Source organism: Castor canadensis, chromosome 11, assembly GCF_047511655.1.
Source record: "Castor canadensis chromosome 11, mCasCan1.hap1v2, whole genome shotgun sequence".
In the NCBI taxonomy this organism is placed as follows: Eukaryota; Metazoa; Chordata; class Mammalia; order Rodentia; family Castoridae; genus Castor; species Castor canadensis.
The window spans coordinates 88776915-88796919 of record NC_133396.1 but is presented as its reverse complement, the minus strand read 5'-3'; the positions used below and the strand labels follow the sequence as shown (position 1 = coordinate 88796919).

Here is a 20005-nt window from a genome sequence, read left to right as displayed (position 1 = left end):
TGAGAGCTGGAGACATGGTTCAAGCAGTAGAATACTTTCCTACTAAATGGCAGGCCCAATTCAAACCCCAGTACAAAAAAAAAAAAAAAAAAAAGTGAGATCAAAGATCCTTGTCTTGCTCATGTTCTTACAAGGAAAGCATATAGTCTTTCACCATTAATTGCAATATTAGCTATGGGGTTTTCATATTTTACCTTTATTCAATTTAATAAGTTTCCTTCTTATCTTAGTTTCGTGATTGTTTTTATCATGAAAGGGTGTTAGTTTTTGCCAAATGCCATTTCTCTGTCTACTGAAATGACCAGGTGTGCACATTAAAAAATTCTATTGTTAGGTGTATTACATTAATTCTCAGGTGTTAAAACCACCTAGCTTTCCGAGACAAAACTCACTTGGTGATTGTGTACTTATTTATACATAAAATTTACCATTTTTAGATGTGTAATACACTAAGTATGTTCACAGGTAGGGTGATGTTGTGCAACTATCATCCTACCTACATCTAAAACTACTTCATAAACCTACATAATTCTACACCCATTAAGTAATAAATTCCTCATTTCCCTCTCCCTTTGGCTCCTATTAACCTCTATTCTACTTTCTATCTCTATGACTTTGCCTACTCTAGATGTTTCATATGAGCAGAAACATGTAATACTTGTCCTTTTGGGTTTGGTTTACTTCACTTAGTATAATGCTTTTGAGGTTCATCCATGTTATAGCATGCATCAGAATTCCATTCTCTTTATAGGTAAATAATATTCCAATGTTATACTACATTTTGTTTAGCCAGTTATCTAGCAATGAACACTGGGGTTGCTTCTACTGTTGGCTTGTCTGAATAATGCTGTTATTAAATATGGGTGTACAAATGCCTCCCTGAAGCTCTAATTTCAATTCTTTTGGGTACATTCACCAAAGTGGAATTGACAGGTCATATGATAATTCCACTTTCAATGTTTTTAGGAACTGCTATATACTATTTTCCATAGTGGCTGCACCATTCTGCATTTCTACCAACAATACAAAAGAGTTCTAATTTCTTATTTTCACCATCACTTGTTATTTTCTATTTTCTGGTAGTAGCCATCCGAGTGGGTACAAGGTAGTATTTTCTTTGAGGTTTTGACTTGCTATGATAACCATCTTTTTGTGCTCTACCACTGAGCTATTCCCAGCTCTCCTCTGCTAATTTTTAATCAAGTTGCTTTTGGAGTCGTAGTTCTTTATAAATTCTGAATATTAATTTCTTATCAGAATATGACTTACAATTATTTTCTCTATGTGGATTGCCTTTGCAATCTCTTGACAAAAATTTTTGTGTATCCAAAGACGTTATTATTATTATTGTTATTATTACTATCATTTTGGTAGTACTAGGATTTGAGTTCCTGGCCTTCCTCCCACTTGCTAGGTAGGCACTCTACCATTTGAGCCACTCCACTAGCACCAAAAGACATTATTTTTAATGAATTCCAGTTTATCTATTTTTGTTTTTGTTGTTATTACCTATGTATCTTACTCAAGAAATCAATGATAATCCAAGGCGATAATGATTTTCCCCAGTATTTAGTTCTAAGAGTACAAATTCTTATATTTTAAGTCTTTGACCCATTTTGAGTTAAGTTTTGCATATGGTACAAGGTAAAGTTCCAATTTCTTTGTTTTCTTTTTTTTTTTTTTTTTTTGGCATATGAATATACAGCTTTCCCACTTACTGAAAATGTTGACTTTTCTCCATTAAATGGTCCTGGCAATCTTGTCAAAAATATTTTGACCACATATGTGCAGATCATTTTCTGGGCTAACTTTACTCAATTGATATATGGCAGCACCACAATGTTTTGAAAACAACAGCTTTGTAGGTTTTGGTTGTCTTTGTTTTTAGTTTCTTTGGTGGTACTAGAGCTTGGACTCAGGGTTTGCACTTGCTAGGAAGGCACACTATGGCTTGAGCCACATCCCAGCCTGGCTTTGTAGTTCTGAAATCAGGAAGTATGGGTATCCCAACTTGTGTTCTTTTGTAATGATTGTTTTGGCTATTTGAAATCTCTGTGATTCTGTATGATTTTTGATAGGGCTTATACTGAACCTGTAGACTGCTTTGAGTAGTACTGAGTGACTTTAATATTAAGTATGCCAATTAATAGACACACAATGTCCTTTCATTTATGTTTAGTTGCTTTCAGCAACATTATATAGTATCCAGTGTCCAAGTTCTTCACCTTCCTCATTTAAACTTACTCTTAATGAAACTGCTTTAATTTTCTAAGTTGTTCACTGCCAGTGTGTAGAAATACAAGTTATTATTGCATGTTGACTTTTGATATCCTGCAACTTTGCTGAATTCATTCCTTAGCTCTCACAGCTACTTAATGGAATCTACCTGCTATTAAAACATTGCATTTCTAACATTTTTAACCCCAATGAGTTTATTTTAAAATCTTTCCAAAACATCATATTAGAATTTTCAACATAAAAAGAGAAAATAATTATGAATGAAAAATTAAGTACGGGAAGAAAATTTTAAAAATCGGTTGCATTTTGTTGGTGATATCAAAAGAGGCTTATAAATAGGGTGTGGTGGCCCACATCTGTAATTCCAGCTATTCAGGAAGCACAGATCAGGAGGATCACAATTCAAGGTCAGTATAGGCAAAAAGTTAGTGAAACCCTATCTCCATCTATAAGTCTGGCATGCTGGCATGCACCTGTGAACCCAGCTCCAAAGGAGGGCACAGGTAGATCCTGGTCACAGGCCAGCCCTAAGAAACAATTTGAGACCCTACCTAGAAAAAGACAGAAAACTAAAGCAAAAAAGGGCTGGGAACATGCTTAAGTGGTAGAGTACCTACCTAGCAACAAGCACAAGGCCGTGAGTTCAAACTCCAGTATGGCGCCGGAAAAAAAAAAAAGTTTGTAAATAAAGTAAGTTTTGCTTTTATATAAGCTATTCTAGAAAACACTTTTCTTTATCTACAGTCTGTATAATATCAACTTGCTACATTTTAGCAATTTTTTTTTTTTTTGAGGTACTGGGGCTTGAACTCAGGGCCTTCACCTTGAGCCACTCCACCAGCCCTATTTTTGTAAAGGGTTTTTCAAGACAGGGGCTCACAGAACTATTTGCCTGGGCTGGCTTTGAACCATGATCCTCCTGATCTCTGCCTCCTGAGTAGCTAGGATTATAGGCATTGAGCCACCACCCAGCACATCTCAGCAATTTATAGGAAGATTAACCTTTGGTTTATGGTAAATATCTGAGACTGCAGACTCATCCTATGCAAATTTATAGTGAGTGATCATCTAGGAATTGTTTAATACTCAAAAACTGTCTCCCTTGGTTTTAAATATTCTGAGGTCATTCAAATCAATTTTGAGAATACTTACATAAAACTTTCAAAGTGTTACCTTCAGAATTATCAGACTACTTTCATATTTAGGCACCTAAGGATAGCTTGCTCAATAAATGGTTCCTAAAACCTATGCTCTAGAATTTTTATCTTTCATTTAAATTACTGTGTAATAAGTAAAACTTCCTGAGGGAGCATCACCCTTCCTATTGAGTGATGTACATGGTTTTATGAGTATTTTCCTCAATGTTAAGAAGTTCTTATGACTTACCGCTTTCTTAAATTCCCTAATAATCTGAACAGTTATCATTGTTGAAAATGTGACAAGACTAAATGGACATTTTTATACTGTGACTGAAAAACACTGGACTATCACAATAAATAACTGAATATACTGAATAAATGTTTAGAACAGTACAGAAAAGCATTATAACTATTTAAGGTAATGTTAATCCACCTTCCTTCAACAGGTTTCTCTCATATACAAATGGTAAGTCACCCATCCTACCTGAGCACCCACTAGCTGCAGCAATGCTGAGTTTACAGGGAGGAGCTCAATGTCTGTATTGATAGTGGTCTGGTCAAATGGGCAAGCCTTGCGGTGGAGTTTATTCAGACACATCTTGCAGACAGTATGGCCACAGCCCAAACTGATGGGCTTTCGAATTGTTTCGTCGAACGTCTGAGTGCAAATTGGGCAGGAGAGAAAATCCGTCCATTGTGGAGCTTGTACAGGCATTGCTACTGGAGTTACAATTCACTAACACACACACACACAAAAGAAAAAAAACTAAAGCAAAGATTCCACTGGAATCAAAATCTTTGAAAAAAGTTTATCTTTTTTTTAAATATCTTCTGTAGATACAGTCAGCACATAGTGTGAAATATAACCTGAAAGACAAAGAAAAAATATTAAGAGTTTTGTCTTTTGTTTCAATTGAACTTTTAAAAAGGAATCATAAGTCCAATTTCCACCCTACAACTTTTCGTACCACTTTAACATCACAGTAATCAATCTTTTTGCAACTTACAGAATCAAAGTCATAATAAAACATCTAGTCTCATTCCTTTATTTTAGAGATGAGGAGTAATCTCCAGAAAGACGAAATAACTTGCCTAAGGTGACACTCAAAGTCAACAATAAAGTTAGATCCAGGACCTAAGTTTCTCAAGTTTAAGTCTCTGGAGGGGGAGACATACAAACATTCATATACATATACATATATATACATCCCCACAAGCATACATACACATATACCTTTACAGTAATAATGTTTCTTTTTCTGTGTGTGGTCAAGGATGAACTCAGGGTCTTGTGTTTCCATATTGTTTCTTGATCTATATGGGTTTGTCTAGCTATGAGAATTTATAAAGTTTTTCATGTATGTATACTTTCATGTATGTTACCCATCAATAAACAGGTATTTTTTACCTTACTATACACTAAAACCTTACTATACACTAAAATAAAAACTGCCTTAAAATACTTTATCATCAAATTTAGTAGGGGCAATGAGATTAAAAAAAAGTTTGTTTTAGATATTCCTAAAAGTTTTACATACTGGTCTCAGTCTCCCTCTCTTTTGTGGGACTGGAGTTTGAACTCAGTGTTTCACACTTACAAAGCAGGTGCCCTACCACTTGAGACATACCTACAATCCATTTTATTCTGGTTATTTTGGAGATAGGGTCTCTTGAACTATTTGCCCTGGGCTGGTGTAAGCCACTGGTGCCCAGAAATATCTTTCTTAAGATCTTCATATAGCCTATTATTTGCTTGGTACACAGTGTTTTGTTAGAACACAGTTTAAATAACTACTTCAAAAGATTTTTTTCTTAATCCCAAATTTATGAGTCAGAAAATTACTATTAACCAGAACCTATTGTTAAATTTCACCATCTGTCCTCTATTTTTGGTGGGAAATAAAAGCCAAATCATAAAACTCAGCACTTATGTGTATCACAAGTTTTCTTTAAATAGAAAACCCAACTTGAAACCTGTAGCACATACGCTGGGGTGGGGGTGATGATGCTGAAAATTACAACCAGGACTTTGTACAATATAGAATATAGATGCTCTACCTCTGAGCCATATAGAACAGTCCTCTAGAACATCTTAAATGATACCTACTACATTTACTAATAACTGTACTTAAAACTGATGCCAGAATAAAATACCATGATGTTACCTTTAAATATGCAGTGTTCCCCCCCTCCCCCTAGGCTCATATGTTGACATTGGTCTCCAGATGGTAAACTCTTTTGGGAGATTGTGGAAACTTTAAGAGATTGGTCTTGGGAGCATGCCTTTCAAGGTTACACCTGGTCCCTAGTACCTTCCTCTCTCCCTGCTTCCTGTGCACAATGAGGTGAGTAGCTTCTGCCACATGATCTCACTGCCATCATCCTATGAATTGAAACCTCTGAAACTGTAAGCTAAAATAAATCTTTTCCCTTAAGTTATTTTGTCATAACAATGACAACATAACTATACTATTACAAAATTATTAAAGATTTGATTATGCTCACTCACTAGTATCCTTACAAAGAAGAAAACAAATCTCATTTCAGCTGTAATTAAACAGGAATTATCTATAAATCTTAATCTTTTTTTTTTTTTGGCAGCACTGGGGTTTGGACTCAGGGCCTCACTCTTGCTAGGCAGATGCTCTTACTCTTGAAGTGACTCTGCCAGACTGACATCTTAATCTTTAAGTTTCACGTTTAACACATGTTGTATTGAAATAACTCAACCTTGAACACAAGCCTATTACTGATGAGAGAAAAGTTTCCATTAGGTATGCTAAAAGCTTTATCCATTCATTCAACAAATATTTTCAAATGTTATTCTGCGCCAGATTCTGAATTATGGGGGAAATGGTGAAACAGCATAATCACAGTATCTGCCTTCATATAGTCAACAGTCTACTTAAAAAAGCATCTGTTTGGATTTTTATAAAGTGTGCTACTATGTAATAAAGCTGAAAAATGAGGGTTGGAGGAGTGGCTCAAGTGATAGGGTGCATACCTAGCAAGCTCAAGACCCTGAGTTCAAACCCCAGCACTGAAGGGGGGGAAAAAACCCTGCACATCAAAATGAACAATAACAAAAAAAGTTAATGGGTTAGAAGACCGTTCCCAAATTAATTTCATATTCAGTTCTTAAATTTAAGTTAGTTATCTGCATGTGTGTTCAAATGGCTCTCATAAGTTTCACTTACAAATAATGTGCAGTTAAAAGTAGCTTTATGTTAAATTATTACTACTTAATATACTGAGACTGCTATCTGGACACTAAAAAAAAATCTCATAACTATTTAATTATAGACTCAAATGATACAGCAGCACATGGGTTTGTAGCATGCTCCAAAATAAAAAACTAAAAGAGTGAGTGCTTAAAAGACATAATACACTAGCATATTTATATTTATGTTTCTGTACTTGTATTTTGTAAAACATTTCTGTCATCTTTAAGTTGTATTTACTTCTCGAATTTTGTTTGCTCAAAGTCTGCCTCCTCCTATTAGAATATAATCTCCAGAAAAGCAGAAACCAAATTTATTTTGTTCACAATGAAAGCTATAGATTCTCACTTCAATTCAGGCACAGCAAAAATTTCAGAGTTCACAGACCTGTGAAAACCTATTCATAAATTTGTAGTGTACGTAAGGACCCCACATTAAGAAATTCTACTGCGGGTTGGAGGTATGGCTTAAGTGTTAGAGCTCATGCCAGCAAGTATGAAACCCTTAGTTCAAAACCCAGTACTGCCCTGTCCAAAGATATTCTAGCTATATAAAGCCCTGACTTCAATCCACAGCACTGCAAAAACAAACAAACAAAAAACCCTCACATGTTGCTAGTATGGTGGGGCATACCTGTAATTTCAGCTACTCAGGAGGCAAAGGTAGGAAGATCTCACTAAAAGTGAGAAGCCCTATTTAAAAAAAAAAAGAAAAACTAAAAGCAAAAGGTCTCTGGGTGTGGCTCAAGTAGAAGGCCTGGAGTTCTAACCCGTATTATCCACTTATGAATCTTAAAATTGTAGCAAGTATTTAGAACAAATGTGTTCAGCACTCTGGAATATGGGAAGCACGCAAAGACCATCATTAATATCAGTTTAATATTTCCTTGCTCTCCCACTTGATCTCAGGTTAATGCTGCTATGACAGTATTTCCAAATTATTCTGTTGTAACAAGAACTTTTTAAAATAAAACAAAATCTTATTGGTAGTGCTGCATGTGGCAGCACACACCTATAATCCCATCAGTTAGAGGTTAAAGCAGGAGTCCAAATCCAAGGCCAGTTGGTACTACATAGTGAGACTGTCATAAAAAACCAAAATCTTATCAATAAAAGATAACTTAGCATCCAATTCTAGTTTAACTAATTTTCCAACATGAGATGACTAATATTTGCTTATGTCCCTACAACTATTAAAAGGTTCTTCAAATGCCATTTTTCATTTAATGCTAAAAGCCCAAAGAATCTGGTATCATTTCCCTTACTTTTACAGAGAAAATAAAATTCAGAGAACTTGTTCAATGTTACAAGGACAGCACGTAGCAAACCGAATTCAAAACCACTTCAAGCCTACTTGACACTAAAATCTATGCACATTCCACTACAATAGTCTAACATGGAACAGACCAAAAACAAGAGAAATAAAAGTTTCATGCAAATTCATACAGCTTGCTAATGGCAGTGCTGGGATTAGAAGCCAAATTTGCTGACTTCTTTTTGTAGTGTCCCTTGTACCCTCCGCTGGATTATTTTGAATACAAACTCACCATTGTGCCCTGTAAGAGTTTGAAAATATACTTGTCATATAGAAGCTATAATTAAGCTGAGCGCCAGTGGCTCAGGCTTGTTAATCCTAGCTACTCAGGAGGCAGAGAGCAAGAGGATCAAATTGGAAGCCCACGCCAAATAGTTCGAGAGAACCTATCTTGAAAAAACCCATTAAACTCACAAAAAAGGGGGCTGGTGGAGTGGCTCAAGGTGTAGACCATGAGTTCAAATCCCAGTATGGCAAAAAAAATATACATAATTAACAAAATTTGACCTAGATCAAGGCATCCACTCTGTTTGAAATACTATGTGAAACAGTTTATATATACAAACTCATTCTCTTTTGTCAGATTCTTAAAGACTTTGTTGGGGAAGAGGGGATAAGAATCACTGACCCAGACATACTGAAATAATTTTGAAAATATAAAAATATTAAAAAGCAGAAACAACAACTTATATGAACATATATTTCTTCTGCATTTACACCACAACTTTAACAGATTGTTTTGAGACAAGGTATCAATATAAAGTCCAGGATGTCCTCGAACTTGTATTCTCCTGCCTTAACCCTCTAAATGCTGGGATTACAGTTGTGTATCACGTCTGATATTCAACATACCTTTATAACATTTTTCAAGTAATATTCATGTTTTGTAAAGTTTTTACAGTGAAAGACTTCTCTCCCGCTCCTATGTGCCATCCCTCTACTTCTCATTATCACCCCATATCCAAAAATAAATCATTATATTACTTTCCTTTTAGCTTCTTCATGCATGTACATCAATATATAATGCATATTATTAGAAAGAAAGTACTTCAAATGTTGTTATTCATGACTCTTCTGTATCTTCATTAAATCAAATAATTTCTTAGAAATTATTGCTAGACAAGTTATGGAAACAGCCAAGATGCCCCACTACTGACGAAAAGATTAAGAAAATGTGGTATCTATACACAATGGAATTTTATGCAGCCATGAAGAAGAACGAAATGTTATCATTCGCTGGTAAATGGATGGAATTGGAGAACATCATTCTGAGTGAGGTTAGCCTGGCCCAAAAGACCAAAAATCGTATCTTCTCCCTCATATGTGGACATTAAATCAAGGGCAAACACAACAATGGGACTGGACTTTGAGCACATGATAAAAGCAAGAGCACGCAAGGGAGGAGTGAGGATAGGTAAGACACCTAAAAAAATTAGCCAGCATTTGTTGCCCTTAATGCAGAGAAACTAAAGCAGATACCTTAAAAGCAACTGAGGCCAATAGGAAAAGGGGACCAGGAACTAGAGAAAAGGTTAGATCAAAAAGAATTAACCTAGAAGGTAACACACACACACAGGAAATCAATGTGAGTCAACTCCCTGTATAGCTATCCTTATCTCAACCAGCAAAAACCCTTGTTCCTTTCTATTATTGCTTATACTCTCTTTTCAACAAAATTAGAGATAAGGGCAAAATAGTTTCTGGTGGGTATTGAGGGGGTGGGGGGGAGAGGGAGGGGGCAGAGTGGGAGGTAAGGAAGGGGTTGGGGGAAGGGGGGAGAAATTAACCAAGCCTTGTATGCACATATGAATAATAAAAAAAATTACTGCTAGAAATATTATTCCATTCCCAGTAAAAATTAAACATTCAGTTAACATGACAAAAAAAAATTTTTTAAGGGAAGAAGGATTTATTTTGGGCTTACTGGGTCTTTACTCTATGTTCAGTTCTGAGGATAAAAAAGGAATGAGCTCAGCGATTCCATGTCCACATGGAGCTTACACTGTTTCCTTTTGCTACATAGAGAAACAATAATCACACAACTGAATGCATGACTCCCCAAGTTAGGGTATGTTATGTTAAGGTAAGGCACTGGGAGCTATAATAAGCATATATATCAGAGGGAAATGAATCACACTGGGCTAGGGGTGTGTGAAGCATTGCTTCCTTTAAGTAGTGATATAATTTAGGACAAATTAAAAGATGGCTACTGAATATAAGTTATAGTGAGGATAACAATAATGTGTATGTGTGTGTTCTAGGAAGGCATACCTACAAATTCTAAGACTAGATAGAATATAATAAAACTAAGGAGCCAGAAGCAACAATAGTAAACCCAAAACCCAATCAACCCAAAAACCAATAGACAGTAAGAAAGAAAGGTTAAGAAACAAGACTAATGAATTAAGCAAGGAGCAACTAATACAGGAATTTCTAACACATTTGGCCATTTATGTGAAGAGCTGTACCTCAGGCATCTATAGCCAACTGATTTTTTTTTTGGGGGGGGGATACTGAGGTTTGCACTGAGGGTCTTATAGTTGCTAGGCAGGCACTCTATCACTGCTACCATGTTGCCACCCTTTTGTGCTGTAGCCATTCTTCAAATAGAGTCTTGCTTTTATGCCCTGGCTGGCCTGGACCTTAAATTCTCCTATTAACACTTCCTGTGTAGCTAGGATGACAGGCTTACACTGTGAGAGAGATAGGGTCTCCTAACTGTTTACCTGGACTGGCCTCAAATCTCAATCCTCTAGCTCTCTGCCTTCCAAGTATCTAGGATTAAAAGTGTAAGCCAACACACCTGACATCCAACTGATTTTGACAAATGTACTAACATAAATGAGACAGGGCAGTTTTCTCAATAAATGGTGCTGGGGAAATTGATATCCACATGCGTCAGAAACTATAGGGATTCCAAGATGGCGGCTAGAGGGAGGAAGCAGAAAGCCAGCCTCCTATAGTGAAATCTTGGAGAGACGCCAGAGACACACTTTGCAGGCATAATCACTGAGAACAGGCACAACTCTGACCCCTCCACACCTCCAGCCAGCGCAGAGAATCTCCACTTCACGTTAAACAGAGAAACAAGGAGGGCCCCCAGGCCTCCAGTAAAAGGCGCCCAGACAGCTTGGGAAGACACAGACCAGGTGAGCTTCACGGTACCGTGGTACTCCCACAGACAAGCCTGAGCCAGAGCAACATAGCCCCCTGGACAGACTGACCTCCACCAGGAGAAAAAAGAGAAACTGAGTAATAAGCAATAAGAACAAATAAGACACGCAGGAAAGAGGGTGGGGCGCCCTGAGTGCTGAAGACTGGGGGAAGGGAACCCTTCCCAGGACTGTAAATAAACAAGCCCGGCAGGCTGGAGAGCCTCTGGCTGGAGCAGGGGCGGGCCGCAAGTCCAGCAACCAGGAGCGGGGAAGCTTGTGAGAGTGGTGGAGGGAGGAAAACTCCACAGGAGAGGAGGGAAGACCCACTTCCCACTGAACTGTAAATAAACACGGAGGCCTGACAACGCGGGTGCAGTGTCACCTTTCCCAGTGCTTGGAAAGGGGAAAGCCGGCAGCAGAGGCTCCCACACAGGAGAACTCTGAACAAACAAAACCTGTGGGGGGCCAAGTGAGTGCTAAGCTCACCCCAGAGATCTGCATAAATAACGCCTCAAGCAACAGCAGGCTGACAGCAGCAGGCAGGCAAGCCACAGCTGCAGATACCATTCTCAGAACTGTCTCCAGACTCTTTTTTTTCTTTGTCTCCCTACCTTTGATGAGAGAACAACCGAATTACACCTGCAAGCAGAAAAACTTACTGAAACTGTATTGCATTTGAACTTGGGACACTAGGTGGGGTTTTTTTCTTTTTCTTTTTTTTTGTCTGTGTGTGTGTGTGTGTGTGTAGTTTTTCTACTTTATACGTCCCCGTTGATGAGACAACTACAGAACATCTGAGGCACCATCTCCAGGACTGGAGACTGAGATGGATATCCAAATTATTAAGACGGAAACTATACTGCATTTGAACTTCGAGGGTTTTTTGGGTTTTTTTTTTCATTTTCTATTTTCCATTTTATTTAAATTCATTTTTAATATATAGATATTTCTTTCATTTACTTATTTTTTATTTTTATTCCTATATTTTTTTTTTGATTTTCAATCCTATCTCTGTCCCTCTAATGTCTGTTCACCTTACTGTCAATTAGTACACTAACGCTCCCTGTTTATACCTTTGAAACTTTCTTGTCTGAAACCTTGTTCTGCTTTCTCCTTCTTGTCTATTTGTTTTCCCCTTTTCTTTAAATTCTTGCATTCCATCTCAGCTCACCCTTCCATTCTAAATATCACCATTGTTATTATTACAAGCTGGAAAATACTTAATTGCACACAGTACGGGGACAGTAACAACACCAAAGACAATGACGGGAAGACAGAAAAAACAGGGAAACCAGTTTCCCCACAGCAAAAAATTAGTACAGGAACCAGAGGGGAATGAAGAGAACAGAAACTCAGTTCCAGACTCCAACAAAATGAAGATAAACTATGCCAAAGGACCTAATGAAGCCCACAAGAATAATTTAAAAGAAGACGTATTACAAGTACTAAATGAGAATTTTACAGAGATGATACTGGATAGGGTCAACCAAAATGTACAGGAGACACTCAAGAAATTCCAAGACAACAAAAATAGAGAATTTGAAAAAGCAAAAGAAGAAATAAAGGAAACCATAGAAGCACTGTACAAACACCAAAGTGAAAGAGAGAACACGATGAATAAACGGATAAATGAACTCAGGACAAAAACAGACAACATTAAAGAGGAAAACAGCCAGGATATGGAAAACCTCAGAAAAAAGAACGAAACAGAACTGCAAAACAAAACGGAAGGCCAATCTAGCAGAATAGAACAAACAGAAGACAGAATCTCAGAACTTGAAGATGAAATGGTAATTAAAGGAAAAAATGAAGAACTATTAATTAATCAACTCAAACCTGTGAAAAGAAAATGCAAGAACTCACCGACTCCATCAAAAGACCAAACTTAAGAATCATGGGCATCGAGAAGGAGAAGAGGTGCAAACGAAGGGAATGCGTAATCTATTCAACAAAATAATAACAGAAAATTTCCCAAATCTAGAGAAAGATATTCCCATACAGATGCAAGAGGCGTCCAGGACACCAAACAGACCAGATCAAAATAGAACTACTCCACAACACATCATCATTAAAACAACAAGTTCAGAAACTAAGGAAAGAATATTGAAGGCTGTAAGAGAGAAAAAACAAGTAACATACAAAGGTAAACCCATCAAAATCACAGCAGACTTCTCAAAAGAAACATTAAAAGCAAGAGAGCGTGGGGTGAGATCTTCTGGGCACTGAATGAAAATAACTTCAACCCCAGGATACTCTACCCAGCAAAACTATCATTCAAAATAGATGGAGCAATAAAAGTCTTCCATGATAAGCAGAAACTAAAACAATATGTGACCACAAAGCCACCACTACAAAAGATTCTGCAAGGGATTCTGCACACAGAAAGTGACACCCAACTTAACCATGAAAAAGGAGGCAGCACCAAACCACAGGAAAAGAAAAAGCAAGACAGTAGAGAGTAACATCAAGTTAGGTACACACAATCAAACCTTCAAACAACTAAGACAACTAAATGACAGGAATCACCACATACCTATCAGTACTAACGCTTTATGTTAACGGACTTAATTCACCCATCAAAAGGCACCGCTTGACAAAATGGATTAAAAAGGAAGATCCAACAATTTGCTGCTTACAGAAGACCCATCTCACCGACAGAAATAAGCATAGGCTTAGGATGAAAGGCTAGAAGAAGATTTACCAAGCCAATGGCCCCGGAAAACAGGCAGGAGTAGCAATACTTATCTCTGACAAAGTAGACTTCAAACCTACATTGATCAAATGAGATAAAGAAGGACATTCCATACTAATAAAACGGGAAATAGACCAAAATGAAATAATACTCGTCAATCTGTATGCACCCAATGTCAATGCACCCAATTTCATCAAACATACCCTGAAAGACCTAAAAGCATATATAAATGCCAACACAGTGGTGTGGGAGACTTTACCACCCCATTATCATCAATAGATAGGTCATCCAAACAAAAAATCAAAGAAATCCTAGATCTAAAATATGCAATAGATCAAATGGACCTAGTTGATGTCTACAGAACATTTCATCCAACCTCTACACAATATACATTCTTCTCAGCAGCCCATGGAACCTTCTCCAAAATAGATCATATCCTAGGGCACAAAGCAAGTCTCAGCAAATATAAGAAAATAGAAATTATACCGTGCATACTATCTGATCACAATGCAGTAAAAGTAGAACTCAACAACAAAAGTAGAGACAACATGCAAACAGCTGGAAACTAAATAACTCATTACTTAATGAAGAATGGATCATCGATGAAATAAAAGAGGAAATTAAAAAGTTCCTGGAAGTCAATGAAAATGAAAACACAACCTACCGGAACCTATGGGACACAGCTAAGGCAGTCCTGAGAGGAAAGTTTATGGCCATGAGTGCATATATTAAAAAGACTGAAAGATCCCAAATCAATGACCTAATGATACATCTCAAACTCCTAGAAAAACAAGAACAAGCAAATCCCAAAACAAATAAAAGGAGAGAAATAATAAAAATAAGAGCTGAAATCAACGAAATAGAAACCAAAAAAACCATACAAAGAATTAATGAAACAAAAAGTTGGTTCTTTGAAAAAATAAACAAGATTGATAGACCCCTGGCAAACCTGACTAAAATGAGGAGAGAAAAAACCCAAATTAGTAGAATCAGGAATGCAAAAGGGGAGATAACAATAAACACCATGGAAGTCCAGGAAATCATCAGAGACTACTTTGAGAACCTATATTCAAATAAATTTGAAAATTTTAAAGAAATGGACAGATTTCTAGATACATATGATCATCCAAAATTGAACCAAGTGGAAATTAATCACCTGAATAGACTTATAACACAAAATGAAATTGAAGCAGCAATCAAGAGTCTCCCCAAAAAGAAAAGTCCAGGACCTGATGGATTCTCTCCTGAATTCTATCAGACCTTTAAAGAAGAACTGATACCAACCCTCCTTAAACTGTTCCACACGAAATAGAAAGGGAAGGAAAACTGCCTAACACATTTTATGAAGCCAGTATTACACTTATCCCAAAACCAGGCAAAGACACCTCCAAAAAGGAGAACTATAGGCCAATCTCCTTAATGAACATTGATGCAAAAATCCTCAACAAAATAATGGCAAACCGAATTCAGCAACACATCAAAAAGATTATTCACCACGACCAAGTAGGCTTCATCCCAGGGATGCAGGGGTGGTTCAACATATGAAAATCAATAAACGTAATAAACCACATTAACAAAAGCAAAGACAAAAACCACTTGATCATCTCAATAGATGCAGAAAAAGCCTTTGATAAGATCCAACACCATTTCATGAAAAAAGCACTAAGAAAACTAGGAATAGAAGGAAAGTGCCTCAACATTATAAAAGCTATATATGACAAACCTACAGCCAGCATTATACTTAATGGAGAAAAACTGAAACCATTCCCTCTAAAATCAGGAACCAGACAAGGATGCCCACTATCTCCACTCCTATTCAACATAGTACTGGAATTCCTAGCCTGAACAATTAGGCAAGAAGAAGGATAAAAGGAATATAAATAGGCAAAGAAACTTTCAAAATATCCCTATTTGCAGACGACATGATCCTATACCTTAAAGACCCAAAAAACTCTACTCAGAAGCTTCTAGACATCATCAATAGCTATAGCAAGGTAGCAGGATATAAAATCAACATAGAAAAATCATTAGCATTTCTATACACTAACAATGAGCAAACTGAAAAAGAATGTATGAAAACAATTCCATTTACAATATCCTCAAAAAAAATCAAATACCTAGGTGTAAACCTAACAAAAGATGTGAACGACCTCTACAAGGAAAACTATACACTTCTGAAGAAAGAGATTGAGGAAGACTATAGAAAGTGGAGAGATCTCCCATGCTCATGGATTGGTAGAATCAACATAGTAAAAATGTCTACACTCGCAAAAGTAATCTACATGTTTAATGCAATTCCCATCAAAATCCCAATGACATTCATTAAAGAGATTGAAAAATCTACTGTTAAATTTATATGGAAACACAAGAGGCCACGAATAGCCAAGGCAATACTCAAAAGAACAATGCAGAAGGTATCACAATACCTGACTTCGAACTATATTACAAAGCAATAATGATAAAAACAGCATGGTACTGGCACAAAAACAGACATGAAGACCAGTGGAACAGAACAGAAGACCCAGATATGAAGCCACACAACTATAACCAACTTGTCTTTGACAAAGGAGCTAAAAATATACGATGGAGAAATAGCAGCCTCTTCAACAAAAACTGCTGGGAAAACTGGTTAGTTAACAGCCTGCAAAAAACTGAAACTAGATCCAAGTATATCACCCTATAGCAAGATTAACTCAAAATGGATCAAGGATCTTAATATCAGACCACAAACTCTAAAGTTGATACAGGAAAGAGTAGGAAATACTCTGGAGTTAGTAGGTATAGGTAAGAACTTTCTCAATGGAACCCCAGCAGCACAGCAACTAAGAGACAGCATAGATAAATGGGACTTCATAAAACTAAAAGGCTTCTGCTCATCAAAAGAAATGGTCTCTAAACTGAAGAGAACACCCACAGAGTGGGAGAAAATATTTACCAGCTACACATCAGACAAAGGACTGATAACCAGAATATATAGGGAACTTAAAAAACTAAATTCTCCCAAAACTAATGAACCAATAAAGAAATGGGCAAGTGAACTAAACAGAACTTTCTCAAAAGAAGAAATTCAAATGGCCAAAAAACACATGAAAAAATGTTCACCATCTCTAGCAATAAAGGAAATGCTAATTAAAACAACGCTAAGATTCCACTTCACCCCTGTTAGAATAGCCATCATCAGCAACACCACCACCAACAGGTGTTGGTGAGGATGCGGGAAAAAAGGAACCCTCTTACATTGTTGGTGGGAATGTAAACTAGTACAACCACTCTGGAAAAAAATTTTATGCAGCCATGGAGAAGAACAGAACGTTATCATTCGCTGGTAAATGGATGGAATTGGAGAACATCATTCTGACTGAGGTTAGCCTGGCCCAAAAGACCAAAAGTCGTATGTTCTCCCTCATATGCGGACATTAGATCAAGGGCAAACACAACAAGGGGATTGGACTTTGATCACAAGATAAAAGCAAGTGCACACAAGGGAGATGTGAGGATAGGTAAGACACCTAAAATATTAGCTAGCATTTGTTGCCCTCAACGCAGAGAAACGAAAGCAGATATCTTAAAAGCAACTGAGGCCAATAGGAGAAGGGGAGCAGGAACTAGAAAAAAGGTTAGATCAAACAGAATTAACCTAGAAGGTAACACACATGCACAGGAAATTAATGTGAGTCAACTCCCTGTATAGCTATTCTTATCTCAACTAGCAAAAACCCTTGTTCCTTCCTATTATGGCTTATACTCTCTCTACAACAAAATTAGAGATAAGCGCAAAATAGTTTCTGCTGGGAATCGAGGGGGTGAGAGGGAGGCGGAGTGGGTGGTAAGAGAGGGAGTGGGGGCAGGGGAGAGAAATGACCCAAGCATTGTATGCACATTTGAAGAATAAAAAAATAAAAATTAAAAAAAAAAAGAATGAAATCCTGTCATTCAGAAACACAAGCAGAACTGGAGATCATTACAGTAAGTGAAAATAAGCCAGACATAAAAAGATGAGTACTGCACGATTTTACCCATACGTGGAATCTAAAAAAAAAAATTGAGTTCATACAAGTTGGAAGTAGAATGGTGGTTATGAGGTGGAAGAAGATAGGGGAGGTAGTGGGGGTATGATATATGTGTACTAAGTTACAGTTAAATAGGAGTAAGAAGTTCTGGTGTGCTATTGCACAGCAGGGTGGATATGGATAACAGTAATATGCTATATATTTTTTAAAAAACTAGAAGATTTTGAAATCTTTCTTACCATATGTTTGAGGAGATAGATGTGCTTAACAGGTTATACATTACATAATGTATAAATATATGAAAACATTATGGGGTACCCTTTTAATAGGTACAAGTTTTATGTTTCTGCATATCAGCTAAAAATAAACTTTAAAAATAAAAATTGTAGAAAGCCACTGAAGGAGTAGAGAGGCAATTCACTTCAGTTTTGAATATTTTTCTATCTGTGGTATCATTCTCACCAGCCTTTGTAGTTCACTAAGATCTTAAAAGCTCAAGTAGGAAAAGCGACCTAACTCTATGTGATTTCTCTTTCATTCTTGGGCTCTAAATTAGCACCCACACACTCTTACACCAGCATCACCGGCACCACACCTACTTTAAGAAAATCTGATATGTAAAAATTCAAGTAGACCAATTGTTCATATTATAGAAAGACAATCTACAAAGGTATTGATAATTTATTTATTTAATTTGGCAGTACTAGGGTTCGAATTCAGGACCAGGAGTTTGAACTTTGGGCCTCATGCTTGCTAGGCAGCACTGTAACACTTGAGCCACACTCATAGTCCTTTTTTGCTTTAGTTATTTTTTAAAGAGGGTCTCATGCTTTTTGCCCACAGCCAGCCTTGGACTACAATCCTCCTACTCATGCCTCCTATGCAGCTAAGATTACAGATGTGCACCACGACTGGCTTGTTTGTTAAGATTGTTGGGGGGGGGGGGTTTGAGTGTGTCACTAACTTTTTGCCCTGGATAGCTTCAAACTGTAATCTCTGCCTCCAGAGTAACAGGGATGAGTGAGTAGGTAGGATTACAGTTTTGAGTCACCATGTCCAATCCTGACAACAGAACTCTTTAAAAATACTAGAAATCTTTGTAACTGAAATAAAATGTAAACATCATTTACGTGTGTCTAATAAAGAAGGGCACCCATACCACAGAACTGTATAGAACAGGTATGTGAGTATACATAGAAAGAGACTGAAGTAAAAACAAAACTTGCAGACCAATACATCCAACATCTTTTTTGTGGGCAGGAAAAAAAAAATCCTACCTGTTAGTGTTAGTATTAATGTATGCAAAGAGAAAAAAAAATGTCTAGAAAGATACCCAACAAACTTAATAGCAGTTATAAAGTTGGATCCCTTGCAAAATGTATATACCCATGAATTGCCTAGATAAGTGCAAATAAACTGAAAGATAGAAGAAGAAAAAAAAAAAGCTAAGGGCTAGGACTACAGATCAGTGTCAGAGTGCCCACATAACATGTATGAGGCCTCTGGGTTCAATCCTCAGTGAGGAAGGGAAAAGGAAAAGAGAAAGAAGGGAGACAGGGAGGAAAGGAAGGAAAGGAAGAAAAGAAGTAAGGATGATAGGGAGGGAAAAAGAAGTCAGCGGGCATTTACAATATAATTTAGGAAGATTTCTAAGATAAAATATTCTAAAACTACTCAAAATGCTTTTCCTTATTAAACTAATCTTCTTTTACACAATTAGATAGACAAATCATCAGAAATTATTAGTTATAGCTGGGAGCCTGTCACTCACACTTGTAATCCTAGCTACTCTGGAGACTGAGATCAGAAGATGGAGGTAAACAGCCCATGCGACCCCATCTTCAAAATAACCACGGCAACCAAAATTCCAATTATCACAGACATTGAAAAACGAACCCTAAAGTTCATTTAGAAGCATGAAAGACCACGAACAGCCAAGGCAATAATGAACAAAAAGCAACACTGGAAGTACTGCAATGCCCAACGTCAAACTATACTATAGGGCCATAACAATAAAAAACAGCATGGTACTGGCACAAAAACAGATATGAAGACCACTGGAACAGAATAAAAGACCAAGATATGAACTCACACAGTTACACCCACCTGATTTTCAACAAAAGTGCCAAACACATAAGATGGAGAAAAGACAGCCTGTTCAACAAATGTTGCTAGGAAAACTGGATGCCTGCATGCAGAAAACTGAAACTTTACCCATGTGTGTCACCCTGTACAA

At 37.0% G+C, this 20005-nt stretch overlaps 1 protein-coding gene across 4 annotated transcripts in view; it reads right to left on the bottom strand.

The window, feature by feature from the left end:
* Positions 1–20005, bottom strand: part of Rc3h1 (ring finger and CCCH-type domains 1) — a 106649-nt gene that overhangs the window by 47546 nt on the left and 39098 nt on the right. For all 4 annotated transcript variants that reach the window (XM_074047425.1, XM_074047428.1, XM_074047427.1 and 1 more), the window contains exon 2: positions 3862–4244. In XM_074047425.1, coding sequence (XP_073903526.1) covers positions 3862–4092 — 231 coding nt within the window. In that variant the 5' untranslated portion in view covers positions 4093–4244. The remainder of the gene's footprint in view (positions 1–3861; positions 4245–20005) is intronic.